The sequence below is a fragment of the Triticum aestivum genome, chromosome 5D, assembly GCF_018294505.1.
Source record: "Triticum aestivum cultivar Chinese Spring chromosome 5D, IWGSC CS RefSeq v2.1, whole genome shotgun sequence".
In the NCBI taxonomy this organism is placed as follows: Eukaryota; Viridiplantae; Streptophyta; class Magnoliopsida; order Poales; family Poaceae; genus Triticum; species Triticum aestivum.
In genome coordinates this window covers 393,486,104-393,508,672 of record NC_057808.1, presented here as the reverse complement: position 1 = coordinate 393,508,672, position 22,569 = coordinate 393,486,104, and the positions used below count along the sequence as shown (strand labels likewise).

At 41.0% G+C, this 22,569-nt stretch overlaps 2 protein-coding genes across 4 annotated transcripts; both read right to left on the bottom strand.

The window, feature by feature from the left end:
• Nucleotides 1-362: 362 nt before the first annotated feature.
• On the bottom strand, nucleotides 363-5,192 carry LOC123122066 (uncharacterized). 3 transcript variants are annotated; one of them, XM_044542199.1, is made up of 6 exons: nucleotides 4,761-5,192; nucleotides 2,741-3,571; nucleotides 2,467-2,573; nucleotides 1,227-2,039; nucleotides 959-1,111; nucleotides 363-874 (listed from the first exon to the last, which is right to left on the bottom strand). In XM_044542199.1, exons 4-6 carry the CDS (start codon nucleotides 1,656-1,658, stop codon nucleotides 500-502), a joined length of 960 nt encoding a protein of 319 aa, XP_044398134.1. In that variant the 5' UTR covers nucleotides 1,659-2,039; nucleotides 2,467-2,573; nucleotides 2,741-3,571; nucleotides 4,761-5,192; the 3' UTR covers nucleotides 363-499. The 3 variants fall into 3 exon arrangements, with proteins under 3 accessions (XP_044398134.1, XP_044398135.1, XP_044398133.1); XM_044542200.1 differs by lacking the exon at nucleotides 2,741-3,571 and having other exon boundaries at nucleotides 1,227-1,765; nucleotides 1,895-2,039; XM_044542198.1 differs by lacking the exon at nucleotides 2,741-3,571.
• A 7,313-nt stretch (nucleotides 5,193-12,505) lies between these two features.
• On the bottom strand, nucleotides 12,506-16,652 carry LOC123125098 (FBD-associated F-box protein At3g49020). The gene is made up of 5 exons (XM_044545632.1): nucleotides 16,391-16,652; nucleotides 15,754-15,854; nucleotides 13,300-14,172; nucleotides 13,039-13,191; nucleotides 12,506-12,959 (listed from the first exon to the last, which is right to left on the bottom strand). The coding sequence occupies exons 1-5, from the start codon at nucleotides 16,449-16,451 to the stop codon at nucleotides 12,549-12,551; spliced, it is 1,599 nt and encodes a 532-aa protein (XP_044401567.1). The 5' UTR covers nucleotides 16,452-16,652; the 3' UTR covers nucleotides 12,506-12,548.
• Nucleotides 16,653-22,569: the final 5,917 nt, after the last annotated feature.

Genomic DNA, 22,569 nt, shown 5'->3' with positions numbered 1-22,569 from the left:
TGTTTTTTTACTCAAATGCTACTTTCAGCTTGGATGAAATTGCACCACAAGAAAGAAAATATCTTTGCCTATTTGGGATCTTGCTTTTCATGGTTCTTATCTCAGCAACTCATGATTTTCATAAGTATTGCTAGAACATTGAAACAAATAAAATTGCCAGAATTTCTTCATCACGATCGATTATCTTATACTAAATATGAGATCATTTAGATCATTTTCTTATACTCTCTCTTTAAAGAAATGTAGGATCATTTAAATCACTAATATTTAGTGATCTAAACGATCTTACATTTCTTTACAACGGGAGTACAACTGTTCAGCAGGTGCAAGTAAAAATAAATGAACTCCACAACAATAACTGGTGAATCAAGTAAATAATACATAAATTTGACAGTCTGCTAATAAGTTATTATGGGAGTTCTATTACGAAGCCCAAACAAAGAACTCAAAGGCAAACATTTAACAACTAAACTTCACAAGGTGATTTGAGATCTGAATTTCACAAAGCATAACACCGGCTGCAAGGCCCTAGTAAGTTTAACTTGACTGTGGAGTTAACTTTCCCCTCAATGTATTTTCTCACAGCCAAGTTTGATTTATGTGCATCCCTTATACATTCAGTTTCCAGTGGAGGGCATTTCCTGTCCAACATATCGCCAGAACATCGGTGACTAATAGGAGTGGTGTCCAATGTAAGGCACTCAAGTGATGTTGCATTCTCAAGAATATGACGTGCTAGCTCAAGCATGCTTTTTTGGGGGCAGAAACTACTGATCTTCACACTCTTGAGGTTGCGATGGCGGTGTTCTGACATTTGTCTCAGAGATGAGGGATCTCCCTCAAACCAGTCATACTTGGACTGCACTCGTGATACCTGAAGATAAAAAGGCCAAGACATTTAAATTCATGATTCAAACATGGCAATTAGATAATCTTTGCAGGGTGAACAGTGACTTACAAGCAAGACAAACTTCTCCAACAAAGGAGAAGCGTCAAAAAAAGAAACTAAGGATAAATAATCATAGTCCCGATGAGAATGAAGTCCCGCAAGATAAATATTCAAGAACTTGAGGTGGCGAAATTTGCTAGATGCCACTGGTGCATTAAGTATCTGCATAAAGATGACTCAGGCTAATTATTTCCGAAATATGGCTACTGTTATGTAACTTACCAACTTAATTGTGAGAGAATGCCTCATAACTAGAATGTATGGTAAGAGTCTCAACTTTTGGTGCACAGGAAGGAAGGTTGTTAATAGCATAACTGATGACACAGCTATTGTTCAACATCAGGTTCTTCATCTTCCATGACTTTCCAAGCAAGAGTTGCACACTAAAATCTAATAAGCGCAATCTGAAGATATTTGGGGCATTGATCTCTAACACCTGAAGGCTACATTCAAGCACTTCCAGGAACCTGAGCCGCTGCAGCAGACAAGGTATCTCCAGGCGAATGATGTCATGACAATATTGAAGTCTCAAATGTGCCAAAGCAAAGGAATGGGTCAGAAGGCACCCTAACTCATCCCCAGTAATATGCACATTACACAGATGCAGCGTTCTTAGGGTTCTCAAACCAAGTTCAAATGTGGGATGTAAGTCCAAATTGGCAAGGTGAAGATACTGCATCGAGCCTTGACATCTCTCAGATAGAAGCATACATGGAAAGTTAAATGTTGCATCCTTCGGGGATAATGTAAGGTGGAGTTGTTCAATCCCTGGTGTAACCGCAATCTGGAGCCAACTGGTGAGATGATGATACGGTTCTGCATCACAAGGAATAACATAGTGTTCAAGCCTCAATTTCTTCACACCAGCTCCTGAGTGGTTTCTTAAAACACGGTCAATCTTGTTGTTGTAGTCTCATATAACATTTGAGCCCGTTGTTCTCTTACATGAATTTTCTTTGGAGCACATTGTTTCATTAGTGAAGGTAAGATTGGGGTAGCATTTCCAGGAGCTTTGAAAGGACCTAGACAAACAGGCAGCACGGGCAGCATCTTGCATTGGCAGTAGGAAATGTATATGACGCCAGATGTCCTGCATACAGAAGTACAGAAGATCATCATTAGAATTTGAGGTAAAGTACTATGGAAGTCTCATAAGGAATAATACTGTACAAGACTTGCTTTGTATAATGTTGGCTTAAGCTGGGAAAGGATGGCAATCTAAATGTAAAGTACATCGATCGTGGCAAATAAAAACAATGACACAGCTCACACGGAAAAGGTTCTAGGTTCATAACTATCAAATGGGTCTTAAAACTGTGGCTGCATGCATCGCCCAGATGCAGAGGCTGGGGGTCATCCTCCTTTTCTAGAAAAATGGGTCTTAAAACTCATGGAACAGTTTTGTGCTGGAAAGTTAGCCGCAACAAAACAAAGCAAAGCTTGCTGCGGTGAAAGATATGTTCATAATTTTTACTTAGCTATGCTGCTGATAGAAGTCTGGCATTACCAGAACATACCTCTGGAAGATCTGGCATTGGATATCTTACTTTTTTGCCACCATGAGAATTAACATCCTGTCGGCAGGGTGATCTGTTTCTTTTAGAAAATGAAGCGATCCATCCATCTGAAACATTAGTATAACTTTTAGTACAGACACCAACAGAAGGATATAACAAGTTCAAGCACACACACAAAGTTAGAATCATTGTCCAATTTTTTGCAGGGACATCAATGACTACAAGAGTCAAAGCTTGGCACAAATATTTTAGCAAGACTCCACACACTAGGCACCTCTTCCTCCGCCTGATGACGCCGGCCGTCCTCCCCAGCTCTGTGTTCATTAGCGGACCAAGCAGGCCTTGGACTACACATTCGCATCTGGCGCCAAATGCGACTACCCGTGCTTCCGGCTGGACACCATGACCACTGATGTGATGTCAAGAAGCCACAGAGGAGCAGCAACTCCACCTCCAAGCTCAAGCCAAGAAGGCTACTCTGATGAGGGCGGCACACCAGCAAGCTCAAGCCAAAGAGGCTTCCACACGAGGTTCTAGACATCACTGCCCATTTGGAACACCAACAAGTGCAGACTCAAACCTCCTTTGACAGTATCGAAGGTGAGCTTGTGAAGCTCGCATCGATGGTTTCACAACTTGCAGTCTCCCTTAGCAAGCAGCCATGTGCGCCTGACAACGGCTCACTGGAACAATCTCAAGCCTCTGCCTTGTTCCAAACTCCATCACTTATCCTTCCACGGTCACTTGAAACACCAATGCCAACAGCACAACAAACTCCTGAGCCCGACATCCGACTTCCCAGTGTGGAACTGACACCAACAGTTCACGCCACGCCCAACGTGTTCGAGGATATGCTAGAATATGATGTACATGATGATAAAATGAGTGGCAACTCAATTGGCTTCATTGATGTGTTAGATAGCACTCTCTGAATACATGGGATTCTGCATATTTTCCCCGTAACTGGATGTGATGCTATAATCCCTGCACAACAGCAGATACAAGGCAAGAGCATTTTTTTCCTTGTGGGAATACTCATTTGAAAAGGATGCACAATGGCAGTGGGACCCTGGCAAGGACAACGGGAAGTTTAATGATCTGATTCCTGCATGTTGGTAAACAGTGTCAACAAATGCAGTACTCAAGCTCACAAACGGGAAGCCCATCCAACCTGCATCTATACTGTCTGAGCAAGGAAAAGTACAGAAAGTGCACATCCAAAGTGGCACCTGCTGTTACTTGAGACGGGAAAAAGGATTGGAATTACTATGCAGCTCACGGTTCAATTCCATGTACTCTTGCAAGATTATTCAGAAATGCAATGCGCTCAGAATTATTCACAACAACACATGAACTTGGGTGGAATCACTCTTTGGCTGATCAATTTTCAGCCTCCTTAATATGGCTGAAGAATTCTGGAGAGTTGCTGATTTCCCTTGTTGAACAAGGATCTCAAGGAGGGTGAATGTCAGGGTATTAGTATTATGAGATATTAAGAGAATATTAGATGTAAGGGTAGAAGGGTTATCTTTGTATTAGTTGCTTGCCTTGTTTAGGAACACCCAAGAACAAAAAGCCTAATTTATCTTGTTCCGCTATATCATTCTTGTATCTTTTGTAACAATTCCCTGTGATTACTTTATCTTATCCCTGTTTTCCTCCAGTAATTGCAGTTATTCGGTAGCTTTAGTTAGGATCTTGCATATATTTCTTGTACAATTACTCAGGGTCCCAACAGATCCCCACTGCAAACAGGGCTCCAAGAAAAAGGTAAAAAAATTTATAGAAGTTGGATCTCCTGTCTAATTTTTTGCAGGAACATGAAAGAGACCTAGAATTTACAAGACTCAAATTGTGTCAATCTGAAAATCAAACTCCAGTTGAGCGCAAGTATTTTAGCAAAACGACGGGATTGCCCAAGTCCAGTCAACTTCCTTCGATCTAATAAAACTGGATCTCATCAGCTACTGAGATCCCCACTGCGGACAGGGCTCCAAAAAAGTTGTTGTTTTTTTCATAGAAGTTGGATCTTTTGTCCAATTTTTTGCAGGAACGCAAAAGAAATCTACAATCTACAAGACTAAGTTGTGTCAACCTGAAAATCAAACTCCAACAGAGGACAAATATTTTAGGAAAACGACGCAATTGCCCCCAAGGCTCGTCGAATTCCTTTGGTCTAATAAAACCGGATAATACCACGCACTGAGATCCCCAATGCGGACAGGCTCCAGAAACAGGAGAATTAATAGCAGAGGAGCCGCAAAAGCAAAATAAGTAAGTCGCGCGGGACTTACTATTGGCTTCGATACGGCCACGATTTCGCTTCTGCTTCTGCTCCCGCTGCCTGGACATGAGCCGATTCAGCGCCATCAGCCCCATGATTCGACGATGTTCCAACTCTTCTCTTCTCTCTCTCTCTCTCTTTCTCTCTCTCTCTCTCTCTCTCTCTCTCTCTCTCTTTCTCTCTCTCTCTCTCTCTCTCTCTCTCTGCGTTGTTACTTTTTTGTTGAAGGGTCTCTCTCTCTCTCTCTCTCTCTCTCTCTGCGGTACTTCAATTTAAGCGGTAGGAGATCCCGCTCTGTCTCAAATACGAATCCGTGTTTCAATCAGCTGGCGCGAAGAGAGGAAACCAAAGTCGCCTTCTACTCGGAGAGACGGAATCGCAGTAGGAACAGCCAAACCCTAAGGCGGAGGAGAAACCAAAAAATCCATATATGGATGGGCAACAGGGTTAGGGAAACAGTGCCAGCGCTATTTATCGCATTCAGCGAGACCGAAGATTCGTCTCGATCAATCGGGCCGGCCCACTAGCGCACAGTGAAACAAAAAATTAAGGAAGAAAACGAGGGTTTGAGGAGATTCGAACAGTGGACTATCCGAAGGAGCTTGGGGAAACCGACCGCTGCGCCACTTTAATTTCGTGCTCACGCACGAGGCACATACCACTTGAGGTAAACAACCGGAGTTTTTTTATTTTCTGTTTTTATTTATTTTTTATTTTCTTTGGTTTTCTCCGGTTTTGTTTTTTTCGTCATTATATAATTCATTTTTCTCATTTTTTGTTTTCTCTTTTGATTTCTCAGTTTTCAATGCTTTTTCGTTTTCTTCTCTTTCTTTTTCTTTTTTCTTCTCCGGTTTTTGTTTTTCTTTGTTTTCATTTCTTTTTCAGTATAATTCGTTTTGTTTCTATGGTTTTTATTTTTCATTTCTTTGGGGTTTAATATGTTTCTTTTTCTGGTTTTCTTTCGTTTCTTTTCTTTTTCATTCTACATTTTTTATACGTCAAAAACATTTTTTCAATAATTAATCGACATTTCTTGTATGCACGTTCAACATCGTTCGAACGTTTATTCAACATTTTTCAAATACTCGTTCAACATTTTCTGAATACTTGCTCAAATTTCATAATAGGTATTCAACATTTTCAAATACATGTTTAAGATTTTTCATATACTCCTTCAACATTTCTAATACTTATTCAACATTTTTCAAAGTTCAAAATTTTTAATACTTATTCAACATTTTCAAATAATCGTTCAAAATTTCAATATACTCATTAAACATTTTTTATACTTATTCAATATTTTTCAAATACTTTTTAATCATTTTTTAATACTTGTTCAACATTTTTCAAATTCTGGTTCAACATTTTTTAATACCTATTCAACGTATTTCAAATACTTGTTCAATATTTTTTCAATACATGATCAAATTTTTTCATACACATTTGTATTTTACTATATTAATTTTGTGTATAGATGAGAAAGATTTTTTTTCTGTATGCATTCAACATTTTTTCCAAATGCTTAGTTTACATTTCTTTAATGTTTTTTACTTTGACTGACAGTTGGTTCATGTTTCCCCTGTCTATTAATGCAACATGCTCCAAGCGCATCGCGGTATGGCTAGCGTCACGGGGAAACCCTATTTGACGCTCTCTGCGTCAAAGTGTCGACCAAACGCACACATGCGCGATTATTTGGGCCGGCCCATCTACACATGCACGCACAGCTGGCAGTTCCGGTTTTGTCAACCTTCGAGAAGATTCCTAGCCGGTTTTCCTGTTTCCGGTATCCTTCTAGAAGGTTCCTGAACCGGCTTTTTCCTTTTTTTCTGTTTCTTTCTTTTTTTCTTTTTCTCTTTCCTTTTTCTTTTCTTCTTTTTTGTTTCTTTTCTATACTACTATATGTACGAGTTTTGAATGTTTGAATTCACGCATTGAAATGCATTTCTGACCGTTCATTGGGCTCCATCCGACGGCTTATAGCGCAGGGATTCGCTGCTACAGTGTCATTCGGTGTTGCCTGGGTCGTTCTAGAAACATCAATGGGTTAGCTCCGAGTAAAGAACCCCACTGCATGTCAGTTTGTTCGAGCAAACAGTCACCATGCCATATTCACATTGCTAACAAACTGTTTTATACTAGTAGTACTGACACCCGCAGAGCTACATGGCCTCTGTGGTCAGAGAAACAAGTCCGGCAAGAGGTGATAAAGTGAAAGGATAAAAAAATAAAAAGTAAACAAATCAAACAAGGTGCAGCGCCCATATACTTCTTTTTCAGCATGCACATACGATACATGGCCTCACTACAGTGAAACATAGCAATTGGTAGGGTCGGCACTACCTAAACCTAGGTATATATAAACCCGTTTTTCCAAAATGCATTTTAAACATGTTTGAAAATGTCAAAGTACAAAACAAAATTTCACGCGTATATCTTCACAAAATATGTGCGGGAAACAAAAATTTAAGAATAATTGCATTTTTATTTCGCCTCCATATAAAATATAATTTTAGTGCTTCTAAATAGCGTTTCACAACACATTTTTTTTGTCTTTTTTCTAAAGCAAAAAATTGTTTAATTCTTCCATGAAATTTTCCATTGGCACGTATAACATGGTGGGGATGAATGCGTGCAACTTTTTTTTTCCAGAAATGTTTGTCATTTAGAAATGTGTTTTTCGAAGTGGGTTCATATATACTTTTTTCAGAATGTGTTTTCCGAAGTGTGCTCATATGTACCTTTTCAGACTTTTTTGTCATTTAGAACTGTGTTTTTTGAAGTGGGTTCATCAATGTATTTTCTCCAATAGGTACCCCAATTTTTGTGCAAATTACATATTCATGTTATAGTGATTCCGTAAGAACACGAGAAGCTTTCTTATGCTAATTCCGATTACATGCACAATGGACATTTGTTTCATTTGTCAGTAATTTTCATGACTTACTTTCCCAAAAATCACTCTGCAACGTAAAGACGCGCATTGCGCGTGCATGCATACTAGTAATTGTACAATTTCCAGATTATTACAAATATTCGATTTTTGTTATCGCTTCCAATTTTCTTTCTATATTCTATTTTTTTCGAAGTTTTAAAAATTGTTAGTGTTACATAATTGTTTTTTGAAATTTTAAAAAAAGTTTCCATTTTAAAAAAAATCGTGTACACACAAAATCCTCGGGATTTTCAAATTGTATCAGATTCAAAAAACAATTCTGCATTTGAAAAGTTGTACCCATTTTCAAATTTACTTACCAATTTATAAAAAGTTTGCATTTTTTCAAAAAATGTTCTGGAATTTTTTTTTTCATGTTTTACAAAAATGTTTGAAGTTATAGACAAATGTTTCCATTTTCAATTTTTTGTTCACATATACAAAAAAGCTTTGGGATTTTAATATTGTTTTCAGGTTCAAAATTTAGTTCTTCATTTCAAAAGCTGTACCTGTTTTCAAAATATGTTCACCAGTTTAAAAATGTTTGCATTTTCCAAAACTGTTCTGGAATTTCAAAATTTGTTCAAGTTTTACAAAAAAATTCAAGAAAACAAAAAATCTTCAGGATTTTAAAATTGTTCTCAGGTAAAAAATTTGTTCTTCATTTCAAAAGTTGTACCTGTTTTCAAAAATATGTTCACCAATTTAAAAATGTTTGCATTTTCAAAAAATGTTCTGGAATTAGCTATTTTGTTTGCGTTTTACAAAAAATGTTTCCATTTTCAATTTTTCGTTCACGTGCACAAAAAATCTTCAGGATTTTCAAATTGTTCTAAAATTCTAAATTCTATTCTGCATTTCAAAAGCAGTAACTGTTTTCAAATTTTTGTTCACCTATTAAAAAACGTTTGCTTTCTCAAAGTAAGTTCTGGACTATGGAAAATTATTTGCGTTTTACAAAATACTATTCGAAAAATGTATAAAAAGTTCGCTTTATAGAATATTATTCGGATTTACAAAAGATGTATAATTTTTCAAATTCAAAAAATGTTCGGGAATTTTAGATTTATTTGCAGTTTCAAAAGTTGCTTGGAAATTTTTAATTTGGTTCACGTTTGTATAAAAGTATTCATAATTTCAAAACAGTGTTTATAGTTTTTAAGTAATGCTCAATTTACGCCGCTTGTTTCAGTTCATTTGCCACGAAGGCTCATTCGGTGTGGTGGCTAGCAAGATGCTTATGCACAGGAGAGGTCCGTCGTTCAATCTCTAGCTCGGGCGCAGTTTTCTTTTTACATTTTCTTGCTCGCGCGAGTTCAATCCCAATGGGCCAGACCAGTCGCGTGAATCCTGTGCGAACGGATGACTTTTTGATGCAGAATGTGTCAAATAGGTGCTCCCAGCGTCATCTGCTCCCAGTGGAGCGACCAGGGATCGAATCCTGGTACCCAGTGTTTCTTTTTTGGTCGTATAAAAAACTCGCGGGTCGGCCCATTCGCGAGGTCGCTTCAGCGAGAGATCAACCTGTGATCGCTTAAAGCGAGAAATAGGGATGCCCAGGAAACAGGGGCCTGCCTCTTTTACTGTACCTTTTTTTAGGAAACATCGAGCAGTAGGCCCACGTCGCGGTTTTAGAAAACCCTATCCGCACAGACTTGAGCGAGACGAGTGACCATAGGCCGGCCCATTCTAATCTGTTTGTTACCTCTACAAATCCCGGTCTTGGAAATCTTTTAGAAGGTTTCACACTGATTTTTATCGGTTTGGAACCTTCAAGCAGGTTCATGAGCCGGGTTTTTTCTTTTTTTTCTTTTTCTGTTTTAAAAATAGAAAAATCATAAAAATGTTCAACATATTCAAAAAAGTTCAGAAATTCCAAATTTTGTTCACTCTATCAAAAAAATGTTCGTATTTTCAAAAAATGTTAAGAGTTTGAAGTTTTCTTCATGTTTTAAAAAAAGTTTGGTGTTTACAAATTTTGTTCATGTTTTAGAAAAAAATCAGAATTTTAAATTTCAAAAGAATCGAAGTTTCAAACAAAACTATGTTTTAAAAAATTATTCATTTTTTTTAAAAAGCAGCAATTTCAATTTTGTTTTTGTTTTTCAAAATGTGTTTCAGTTTTTCAAAGATTGTTCGTGTTTTAAAAAAATCACAATTTTGAAATATATTTGTGTTTCACAATTTTGAAATATATTTGTGTTTCACAATTTTGAAATTAGATCAAACATTACTGTTCAGATACTTAAACTAATGAAAACAAAACAATTTATTGAAAATGTAACAATATTGTTTCAGTGTCATGTCAGAAGAATATACATGAGTTTGTCACGTTGTGCTATGTTTAGTTTTAAGCTTGCTGTGCTGAAATGAGTTGATTTTCTTTCTGACATTTCTAACTCAGTATACAACTTTGAAGCGACAAGCCAAGATTGCTGCTATCGAAGAGTTGGTGTACAGAGTACTAACATCCTTCAAGCAAAGGGTATGTTTCTTCGAAATTTGTTTACTCGAATAAAATGCAGTCCAAAAAGTTGTGTAGAGACCGTTTTATGGTACATACTAGAGATGATTGGAAGCAAACAAAAGGTTATAAATGGTTATAACAATCTCTGTGATAATCTGAAATAGTAACCTAAGGCATCTTGTATCTGAATATTGGCAAGGGCAACATACCTAGTTAAAATATTAGTTTACTGCAAATCTGAACATTCCCGTCCTAGGCTTGCAATCTTGGTTGGATAGCCTAGATAAGAGCTGAGATAACATATGCGGGAGGTTAGGGGCCACCCTGACGGGTGTGTCCTGTCTGTCAGAGAGAGATAGAGAGAGAGAGAAAGAGAGAGAGATAGAGAGAGAGAGAGAGCACATGCGCGCTAGCTGGGACTTCGTCGGCCTGGCTGGGCCGTTTCTTTTCTTGTTCTTTTCTCTTCTGCCCTCTTTTGAATTCAAGTTTAATTTTAATTTGATTATTTGTCAACTGAAAATTTGTCCTAAATTCACTTTGGAATATTTCTGGTTGGGTGAACATTTTCTTTGTGGAATTTGACAAACTATTATCGTCAACTTCTATTGGGCCCTTTGGCAAAGTATTTCCACCATTTATTTTTTGTTTTTTTATTATTTTAACCAGGTTATTATAATAGTTCAAACTTCCCATATTTAAACTATTTCCAAACCCTGGCTCACTCAAGAAAATAGGGCAAATATTTATGTTAGGAAATTTCTTTCCTGCCCTTATGCATTTGTTTTGATAAAACCATTTATTCAGAGAAACTCCATGGCCATTAATTAAACTCTAAATGGTTTAGGGTTCAAGAATTGGTCATGTTTGTTCTCAAAACCAAATGTGCAAGGAAATCATGGATGCGAATGCTTCTAAATGCACATCCTAAATTTAGGGAAATTTGGGATGTGACACGTCCTCTTCCGTCCAGCCATCCGGAATGTCCGACCACTAGGAGGCCCGAATGGAGTCAGGCTTGACAGGCGGCTTGTTCCTCCTCCCGATCTCGATAGACGAAGCGGAGGCGGTTGCCAAATCGGACGCACCCAAGTCCATGCCAAGCCTCTGGGGATTCCTTCTCTGTCACTTCCCAGGCACGGCTATCCCTCCGTGCGATGTTCTCCACCTTGCAAGAGACGGCAATTAGGACCCCCCCCCCCCCCCACACACACACACACGGACTCCATTGAGGCATCGTCCATGGCGACGAGGTACTCGACATCATCTAGGACAATGGATAAGGACGGCGGCGTGGACGGGGAGCAAGGGTGAAGGAGGGCAACGACTCTGACACGAGAAAATGGATGACGGGCGCGGGAGGAGAGAGGTCAATTTGGAGCAGGTCGAGCTGTCGGATCCAACGTGGCAGACGCGCCTGAGCGAATCATCCCCCCCCCCCCCCCGCCCCGCCCCAACACACACATCCATGGCGTACATGACCCAATAGTGATAAGGGAAGCCTTTTTATCGTAAGCATCTGCTCAATAAAAAGATCATTTATTTTATATTTCTGAAAGTCAACAATAAACACAACAACATTTTATTTTTTGACATGTACAAAATTTAAAGCTTCATGCGAAATCAAAACTCCTTTCATGATATATCTACCTTTAATTAATGCCTTTTGGACAAGGGAGATGACATCACTAGCAACTTTGTTAAGCTCACATTCAGTAAACAAATGGGTTGATTTTTATTTAGTCTCTTGGCTTCCTTGCATTTGGGCACGAAGATAATTAGGCCATAGTTGAATCTGGAAATATCAGACCTAGACGCTGCCAGTTGTCGAGATGACGAGGATTCTGAATTTGGTGTCTCTGTTGTGTAGGAACTGAACAAATTTTAGAAACATTTTGTTGGCTATAGTATGAGGATCATGTGACCATTTTTCTGGTCTATTATTTTTCTGTTTCTGAAAAATTGACTGAAATAAAGGCCAACAACCAGCAGGTGTGCTTGTCCGATCTTTTTATCCTTACAATCTCTTCTTATTTCGTTGTGCATTGGAACAAACTAGCTGGCGTGCTTGTCTGATCACTGATTCTTACATTTTTCTTCTTGCTTGGTCCGAATTAGAACTTGTAAGAGCATTGCTATGCATACGACGATTTTCATAGGACACTGTACATCGAACCGTCCTTGTGTCGGTGCAAGCTTCCCACGTACGATGCCTGGTGATACGATCTTGTACGTGGCCTGTGGTGCCTTGCAGCTTGCACCGACACAAGGACGGTTCGATGTACAGTGTCCTATGAAAATCGTCGTATGCATAGCAATGCTCCTTGTAAAACGTCGCATGCTTTTCAACTTGCAAAAGGGTAGCTGCATGAATTAACCAAACTGCATGAACTGTACAATTATGAAGAACCTGCAGTTGAGACCAAAGATTCAACAGCATGGCATCGGCTGCAAGGCTCCAAGATATTTAACTTGACCATAGGGGGGACTTTCCCAACAATGTATTTTCTGATGGCCAAGAGCGCTTTCTGTGCCTCCACCAGGCTATCCCCATCCATGAGGATGAGGGGGTGACACTTGTCAGATTTCGTGACAGAGCAACTAGGATGACATGTGGTGTCCAGCGTAAGGCAGTCGAGTGATGTTGTGTTCTCGAGGATATGACATGTTAGCTCAACCAAGCTCTTTGCCGAGCAAAAGCCAGTGATTGTCACACTCTTGAGCTTGTCATGGCGCTGCTCCGGAATCTGCCTCAGATCATGTGAGGGCTCTCCGAGAATCGAAGCATGCTGCATGCGATGCTGGGATATCTGCATAGGACCAATATCAATGCCACTTCTCTCTAGAGAAACCAAGATACCAAATACAAGGAAGGGTGAAATAACTTACAGCTAACACGAAAGTTTCCAAGCAAGGAGAAGCATCGAGAAAAGAAACCAGAGAAAGATAATCATAAGCTCCTGAAAAAGCCATTCCCACTAATGAAATCTGCAAGAGCTTGAGGTGGAGAAACTTGCTAGATAGCATCGGTGTGTTCACCATCTGCATAAAGACATCTGAGACCTTAATTGCATTCCAATGTATCACTACTTTACTTTTATCGCCGGGCATAGCAAGTCCATAATAATCATCTAAAGTTTCAGAGTATACCTCATTCAGTGATGATATGGTAAGTGTTTCAACATTTGGCGCAATAGCCAAAAGATTTTGCCGAGCATAACAGACAATGTTGGTCTGGTGGAAGCATATCATGCGTAGGGTTTTCACTTGCAGTGAGCCCCCAAGTGAGATTTGACCTACGAAACCTGCAAAGTAAAAAGTGGTGAGATTTGGAGCATTGCTCTCTACCACCTGCAGCCTATCGCAATAGGCCACCTCCAGAAAACGGAGACGCTGCAGCAGAGAAGGTATCTTCAAGGAAAATATCTCCTCGCAGTGCAGGAGTTTCAAGCACACCAAAGCGGGAGAATTGGAAAGGAGACACCATAATTCATCCCCAGTAATCCGCGTGCAACTCATATGCAGTCTTGTCAGGCTTCTTAGGCAACCAAGATCAGCCATGGGACGCAAGGTACAGTAACACAGGTCGAGATATTGAATTGAGTTTCCGCTCCCGTTAGATAATAGTGAACATGGGAAGTTATACACTGAAATGATGGGTACAGCATTCTCGAAAACAATGGTGGGTAGAGGCAGCGTCAGGATCAGTTCTTCAATCCCTGGAGTAACAGCAATACGGAGCCAACTATCAAGATAGGCGAAGTCGATGTTGTCACAACTATAGAGATCAATGTCTAGTGTCTTCACGCCGATGCCTGAGCGATTTTGCATAATCAGGTCAATCTTGCTGATAAGATCTCTTGTTATTACATCCCTAGACGCATTTCTATTCAAGCCAAGTGTTCCCAGACTGAATGCAAGGTGGGGACGGCATATCCAGTTGTGTCGGAATGTGCGCGATGCGCAAGCAGCACGAGCAGCATCTCTAAGTGTCATTTTTGCATGAATATGCCGCAAGATATCCTGCATGCAGTAGACATAGGAGAATACACACATTAGAATTATAGATGCAAGAAAATAGATTGAAAAACTCAGATAAAATCATAAAATAGCAATCCTTAAGAATAAATGGTGATTCAGCCTGCCTATATGTTTGAATTAGACATCATAAAGGGAACAGTGCAACCAGTGATGTGAAGACGTGCATGTAAGCATGGATAAAAAGAAAATTGGAGAAAGGAGAACACTGATTAGGGCTGCTCGACACCTCAGGAAGGTAATGAAGTATTCAGAGGAAATGATTATGTAGTAAAAAGTGTTTATACCCCCATCCTTCTAGTCCGAATGTGGCACCCCGCATTTTAAGCTTGGCTATAATTCTGGGTATACTCTATTAGTTGGTATCTTCCTGCCTCTACTCCAGGGAGAGGTACAACCTAGATTGCAGCGACATCTATACGTGTATCAGTATCGGGGCGATACGGATACGTAAATACATCATTTCTGAAAAGCGTCAATACGAGGATAGGTTTGAATATTTTTGAAAATAATATAAAGAATATGTTATCAATTAAGCATCAAGCCATTTAGCATATATTTAGTCAGTGCAGCCCATTATCTTCTATCTTCTTATCCATGATTCCAACAAAATCAAGAACCAGCAGCCAAAGGGTAGCAGCAATTTACCAAACATAAAAGTTCAGTTAGAGAGAAAGGGAGGAGGAGGAAATCAGAAGCCTTCCATTAGACAGAATTCTACAGGATAGTGGAGGGAAGGGGAGCGGGAGCACCGGGGAAAGGAGCCCACCACGGGCACTACTAGAGCCTGAGAGGTATCGGGGAAGTATCGGTGTTTTCTTGGGTATAACATAGGTCCCAGGTTTTTGGGTGTCGTTTCTTTCAACTGAATTCTTGTATGACAGCATTACGAGGCTGGTGCTTGCACCATAGCCAAATGTGTCTTAATATTAGAAAGGACTTTCCTCTTATTACAAACTGTAGCAGTAGAAAATTAGAAACATCTTGTTTGGAGGGCTGTTGGATGGAGTTGGCTGGTGGAATTCGAGCCAGATCCTGCCATTCTCTCCTTGGCAGAAATTTAGTAAGTCTACTGAATTTAGCTTCAATAGTTGATTTCCTCTCAAACTCCATGTACTTTTTATACAGTTTCCACTAATTTACATTGACAGATACTGCGGGCTACAAAATTCGAAAGCAAAAATATCTCAACCCAAACCAGACACCTACCCAAATCCCCAGCAAACCCTCCAAAACATAATCCAGAGTGGAGACAAGCCAGAGTCCTTAGATATAATCGCAGTGATAGAAAACTACAAAGAACTACTACTATTCATAAGCCACAACAAGTACACATGCCTACAGCTTAATATAGTAACCAAACGAAACAGTGCCTTGAGAGCCCCCACTCACTCACTTTCCGTTCAACATCCTGCCTGTAAACCCTCAGGAACCAAACATACCAAGAAGCGCCACAATACATGTCCATTGTTATCCAGCAAGCACAAGCTTGCCTGTGGTTTCGAACAGAGGAAGTGTGATTTTACTTGAAACAGGTGGAATTCTTTAAGTATCAGCATCATGTACCTCTGGAAGACCGGGACAAGATATTCCTCTGTCAACATGATAGTCATCATCTTGCTGGCAGCGCAGACTGTTTCTTTTAGCCACCAAAGCAACCGGTCCACCTGCAATAGACCACAGCTATGGTGAGAACAGGCATTAGAATGCAGGCTCAAGGATACCGCGTGTAGCGCATCAGATCCTATTTGTGAAGATCAAGAAGATTCCCCTCTAGGTGCAGGTTATCCGAGAGGATTGCATCCTTGACTCAGCACACTTAATGGATGCTGCCTTCCCCTCCAGTCAAAATAGCTTTTGAATTATTTCTACTGTAATTTCCCGGCAGGGTAATCTCTTCAGGCAGAACTCGCCATTGGCACTTAAGAGGGGACTAGGACAGAGATTTGGTGTCCAGTTTTCGTTCATATTCCCCAATTTTGTGCCCAAGCAAACATAGGCTAGCCGACTTAGATCATCCAAGTGATCGAGCTTCGTCCAATTCCCACCCAAATAGAATCCCCACCTATACCGCCACACACACAAATAAACAGTTTTTCCTCTGCCAACAGATATATGTAACACACTAAGAGAATATACAAAACAAAAGCAAATAAAGAACTGAGAGGCATAAAAAGGGAGAGAGTGCAAGCAGGAGCCTTACGGTCTCGGATTCGCCGGCGGCAGCGCAGCCTGTGCCGCTTCTTGGACATGAGGAGCCTCATCAGTGTCGAATCCTGCGTGAAGCGATGTTTAGGGGCCGAGACGGCAGGGACCAGGAAGGGCAATCGAGATTTTTCAAGCCCGGGCCTCGACCCAAGACGCGAGGGGAGGTGGAGGAGATCGCGCCGGCGGAGCTAGGAAGGAGTTTGGTCCGGACTTCGCTGAGGACGAGGTGCTGAAGTGGCTTCAAGGATTCCAGTATTTTCTATTTTATTTTTTGATGAAGAGAGGATTCCAGTATTTTGGCAAGCCAATATCAAAGGCCCTTAAAGAACGGAAATACTATCTGGCTTACGCTTCCTGGGAGGCCAACCCTAGCAAACGCGCCTAGGGTCGCATGATCGCCATCCCACGGCTGGCAGTTTTTGGCCAAAAAGTCCCCTAAAGGAAAGAACTGCCATGGCAATTTCTAAAAACTGCCAGTCCCACACCCTTCAAATGCAGTGAAAATTGTCAGGGTACCGCGTTCGTTTGCCACTCATCTACTAGCGAATGTTGACTAGAGACAAGAGTCCTAAAAAAAGGTAAAGCCAAAGTCCTCAAAATTTCACTAGTAATTTTTGAAGGTCAGAAAGAAAAATTAGCAGTCAACCAATTGATAGTTATATCGGAGCCGACAAATCTTGAGCTTAAAATTTACTATGACATGGAGGACTGGCTCTTTATGAGTACTGACAGTACGAGGATGCGTGAATTGAGAATTGTAAATTAAATGCATGAGTTAGGAGTTGTAAATTAATCTCAGACATTAGTTAAAGGGTGTAAAGTGCACTCTTCACCTTTCTTATGGGCAGCAAAACTGGCTAGTGTAAATTTAATTTTGAATTAAAACTACTATAGGTCATCAGGGAAACCAAAATTTTCAATTTATTTCTTTGAACGTCAAGAGATAGGTCTATTGCTGGAAGGGCAAGCTTATGTCATATGGAGGTCAGCTAGTTCTGATTAACTCAGTACTGACTAGTATGCCGATGTTTCTACTTTCGTTCTTCGAAATTCCGAAAGGGGTCCGAAAGCGACTTGATTTCTTTAGATCTCGTTTCTTTTGGCAATCTGATGAGGCCAAGAGGAAATACCACCTCGCGCGATGGGATATCCTTTGCCGACCTAAAGACCAAGGGGGCCTCGGCATTGAGAACTTAGAAATTAAGAATAAATGTCTTATGAGCAAATGGTTGTACAGATTAAAGACAGAGCCGGAGGGCATGTGGTCCCAAATCCTGCGCAATAAGTATTTGCACTCGAAAACGCTAGCCCAGGTTACCATGAGACCGACTGACTCGCCATTCTGGAAGGGACTTATGAGAACGAAGGATCTGTTCTTTCGTAGGGTCAAATTCTTGGTTGGCAACGGGATGTTAACAAGATTTTGGGAGGATACGTGGTTAGGAGAGACGCCCCTGACCGTACAATATCCTACCCTATATAATATTGTGCAACGTAAGGAGGATTACGTAGGCACCGTCCTTCAAACTATTCCTTTAAACATCCAGTTCAAACGTGTGTTAGTTGGTGAGAGATGGGCCGCCTGGATGCACTTGGTTCGGAGATTGATAGAAGTTCAACTCTCCGACCTGCCGGATTCAACACAATGGAAGTAAACTAAGAATGGGATGTTTACGGTGGAATCATTCTATATGGATCTGATTAATTTTGGCCCCCTCTCAAGGTCACTACACATTTGGAAAGTTAAGGTTCCTTTGCGTATTAAAATCTTCATGTGGTTTGTCCACAAGCAAGTGATACTCACAAAGAACAACTTAATTAAGAGGCGATGGGTAGGCAATTCGCGGTGTTGTTTTTGTCATCAAGATGAAACAATACAATATTTATTTCTTGAATGCCCACTTGCCAAGTTACTTTGGAGAACGATTCATATAGATTTTAATATTAATCCTCCAGTAAATATTGCGTCTTTGTTTGGGACGTGGTTAGCTGGGGTTGAACAGATTACTGCGGCTCGTATTCGGATTGGAATATGTGCGCTATTATGGGCTATATGGAATTGCAGGAATGATATGATTTTTAACAGACAACACACTTTAACTTTTTTGCAGGTTATCTTCAGAGCTACACCTTGGATCCGTACGTGGTCCTTACTCACTGCTATGGACTCCAGGGAGCCTTTGATTACTGGGTGCAATAAATGGGAGATGGTAGCTCAGGTTATATTCAACCGGTTCGGATGGCGCTCGCATAACAGGGTAGGAGTAGTCTAGGGAGCTTATCCTTCTTATCACCGTATCGGTGGTCATTGTCCGCATGTATTTTTCCTTTTTTTACTTTTTTTTGCTCCGTTTGCGAGCTGTAAGACCTTTATGACGATACTCTTTGGATTGTTAATAAGTGGTCCGCATGCATCATCATGATGCAGAGGCCGGGGGCAAGCCTCCATTTCCAAAAAAAGAGATAGGTCTATAGGTTGTCATGTCAGTTCTTTCACCAAATTTTATAAAGATATGTTTGCATTTTGTAGAGAAGTAGCTAGTAATTAGAGGGCTAACACTACTGGGATGCATTGCATTTCACTTGGAGGCATCGGGCCATGTATATTTGGGGGGGGGGGGAAGAAAAAATCGTTAAGACTAGTATAAGAATTTTTTATGCCTCGCGATCTCAGCAAATCAGATCATTTAAATCCCTATGGAAAGAATGGTTTCTAACAAAACAACGAAAAAATAGCACGCGAGTCACGAGGCATACGTGCGCAACGCACTTGATCTACCTTTTGGGGGAAATTGCATTTTTTTTACTGGGGAGAAGTTACAGGTTGTCCGCTCTGATTAGGAGCAGAGAAATCATATTCCTATGAAATATGGAAAACTCTTTCTTTAAACCGGATGATTTTCTCTCCCGTCAAGCCGCCTCCTCTGGTTGACACGTGTTTGGGTCCACTGCATCTCCTCCGAGCCTTTATCCCTGCAACCTTATCCTCTCTAGATCGAGCCGCGGGTCGTCTTCTCCCTCTTGCTTTTTCCTCTCCATTCGGGGCGAAGCACAGCCGCACTGTCGACTGCTTGCTCCCCCTCCTCCCCCCACCCTCCCACCCATGTCAAGGACGTTGCAAAGCCCGCCGCCGAAAGCTGATGCAATCCAACACATGCCACCCGCTGCTACAAGCAATTTTTTCCTCTACTGTTGCATCCTCGTGCCAATCCTACTCCTTCGGCGAGCTCTGCCACTCCTCCTCCAGCGAAGCAGCTGTTGCTATTTGCATCCTCGCCATGGACGCAGACGCTGTTGTTGCTACGGGGCGTCTCCTTCAACTTCGGTTGCAGTGGAGCTTCAATGCGCCGCCGGTGCTGCGTCGGAGCTTCGTCGCGACGCGGGGGCTGCAATGAAGCGTCGCCCATGGCTGCAATGGAGCTTCGCCGATGCATCGCTGCAGTCCTTTGGCTGCAATGGAGCTCCGCCGGTGCTGCACTGGAGCGCCCTTGGTGCTGCAATGGAGCTTCGCCGGCGTCGTCGGTGCTGCGCCGCCGCTTTGTCTCGCCACCAGGGGTTGCAATGGAGCTTCATCAGGGGGTGCATGTGTCCTGGTACTGTAGTCGCTTGTTTCTTGCAATCTTCTTCGCTGCTACAGAGGAGATGAAATGCGAGAGAAAGGAGAAAGACAACGGGTTGTGTTCGCTCTAGTCAGACGGGCTAGGTAATCCTAATCAAACGGCTGGATAGGCAGTGATCTTTGCAGCCACCATGAAATGTTTACGTACTGCGAGAGGATGAGTAACTGCCTGGAGCAAAACATGGAAATAATAGCCATCAAATTGAACTAGTAGGTAAGAATTTTGTAGAACCTGTCACATAAGAATAGAGTATCGTAGTATAGTGCATTAAGGGCATCTCCAACAGCAAGCCGCAAATTTCCTCCTGCATCCGTCCGCTTTCCTCTGCCACAGTCACTTCATGAAAATATCGTCATTATTGCATTTCACTTGCACGACCGAATGATATGAAAATAATAGTGCAAGAGTGTCGTGGACTAAGCTGGAATCTGCAACATTTTATTGAGAGGGAAAGACAAAATAATATGGGCTCTTTGTTAGATCAACAATAATGTATATGAAAGCCACTCGACATTTTCATCATAGTCTTCCCCTAGGCACGACTCAACAAAAGAAAAAGAAACAAAATTCAGAGAAACATACTGAAATATTTTTGGAGTTTTTAGTTTTTCATGAAGGAAGCAAATTAAAGAAGGGAAAACAAAAAATGAGAAAACTATTTACACGGGAAAGTTCCCAACAAGCAAAAGAAGAATTGAGAACTCTTTTTGGATTGTATTTTTAATACTACAGCTAAATTAAACTAGCAAGAAAAACCGAAAAGAAGTAAGAAATATTTTTGGATTTTCTCAGAGTTTTTTAAACACACAAGAAGAAAGCGAGAAAATAAATCTAGCATGGATAATACAATGAAAAAGTATGGACACCGACAACTGGAGTGAAATGTGTAATGTCGGTGGTAATACGTTCTCCTCCAAGTTTAGGCTTTTGGCTTAGCTTGGTAATCACCATCCGCGGCCTGGATAATAATCTGAGTGATAGCTCATGGAGGCTCTTGGTGCAGCCTCCCCAGCCCGCCGAGCAGCCTCGACCTTCGCATTGTACGAGCGGGCCTCACTCTCAAGAATGTAATATCTTCTTTTACTGTAATAATGAAAGAGAGCAGGTGTAGGCAAAATTAACAGGTACAATGAGATCTTTATTGAACCTCAAGTTATAAGTATAATCAATAGGGTTTCCCTTAAGGAACTTATGGCGCTTCATGGCCTCAAAGTCTAAGTACCGAGTAGGTAGGATGGGATCATTAGGCCAATGTGACACACCAAACTCCTTAGCTAAACGAGATGCATATATCCCACCATAAAAGTGACCACTTTCAGCATTGCATTGCAATCTTTGTGCAACGATCGCTCCAAGATTATAACATTTAATTCCGGTCAGAGCTGTGTGTATGAGGCTCAAGTCAGGGGCACATAGTGTGCTACAATCCTGCTTGCCCATGATGCATTTTCCATCAAAGAGTGCAAAGTAATGAATTGATGGGAAATGAATACTTTTTATTCTACCATGTGTCACTCCTCTACCCTCACCATAGCAAAGATTAATCAAAAATGACTCATACTCAGATTTTGGAGGTTCGTCCAGCGAACCCCAATATGGGATTTTACAAGCATCACAGAAAGCTTCTAGAGGCATGGTAAAGGGATAATCATAAAGACTAAATGAAACTCTAGACTCACGAGGATAATATTTAATTTTTTAGTGAACGTCTTTGTGAGGTTGAGATGTTGAATGCACTTATCTTCTTTTTTTTGCGAATGGAATGCACTTATCTTCGATGTAGGGGCCGAGCTCGGTGTTTTGAACATATTGCTCAAATTCTTCCTTAATACATGCACCTACCATGAAATCGTTACACATCCATATGCATGATTTGGTAGCGGCATCCAGCATCGAGCTTGCACTTGGCTCAACATAAGACCGTCGTATCGAGCCACTACTCGATGATGCCTCCGAAGACCTCCTCCGTGAAGAACTCCTTCCAAAAAGGTACAATTTATTCGCGTACGAATTTCTGAAATTTTTGGGTCGCAAAAATTTGTCAACAAAACTTCGCAAGATTGATAGCAACTACTCATATGGATGCCTAGAGGCTATATTGAGCATTTAAACTACTTAGAACTCTAAGAATTCAACATGCAAGCCCATTTACAGCAGCACCAAGAGTAGCTAATTATTCAAAATATAAACCACTAGAGCAAAAACTAATTGGAGCAATGGAGGAACTACATACCAAGTAGCAATCCCGCAAAACAGTTTCAGAAACGGAGCTTCGAGCTAAGAGATCGAAATCCGTGGATTTGAGCTCAAGAACACGAGAGAGAGAGAGAGAGAGAGAGAGAGAGAGAGAGCTATGGTGATTTTTTTGGAGGTAGGTGACGACATGGGCTAAAGAGATAAGTAAGGGGACCCACATGGGGCCCACCACCCACCAGGGTGCGCCTGGGGTGGCTGGCGTGCCCTGGTGTCTCGTGGGCACCAGGGGAACCCCCTCTGATGTTATTTGTGCCAGATATTCTCAAATATTCAGGAAAAAATCGTGTCAAAATTTCAG

Coding starts and splice junctions, on each gene's coding strand:
- LOC123122066 (XM_044542199.1), bottom strand. CDS start 1,658: ATGCTTCTATCTGAGAGATGTCAAGGCTCGATGCAGTATCTTCACCTT. Junction 1,112..1,226: donor TTCCTTCCTGTGCACCAAAA/GTTGAGACTCTT, acceptor ATCTTTATGCAG/ATACTTAATGCACCAGTGGC. Junction 875..958: donor TGGAGAAGTTTGTCTTGCTT/GTAAGTCACTGT, acceptor TTTTATCTTCAG/GTATCACGAGTGCAGTCCAA.
- LOC123125098 (XM_044545632.1), bottom strand. CDS start 16,451: ATGAGGCTCCTCATGTCCAAGAAGCGGCACAGGCTGCGCTGCCGCCGG. Junction 14,173..15,753: donor CTTGTCCCGGTCTTCCAGAG/GTACATGATGCT, acceptor TACTGCATGCAG/GATATCTTGCGGCATATTCA. Junction 13,192..13,299: donor CCATATCATCACTGAATGAG/GTATACTCTGAA, acceptor GTCTTTATGCAG/ATGGTGAACACACCGATGCT.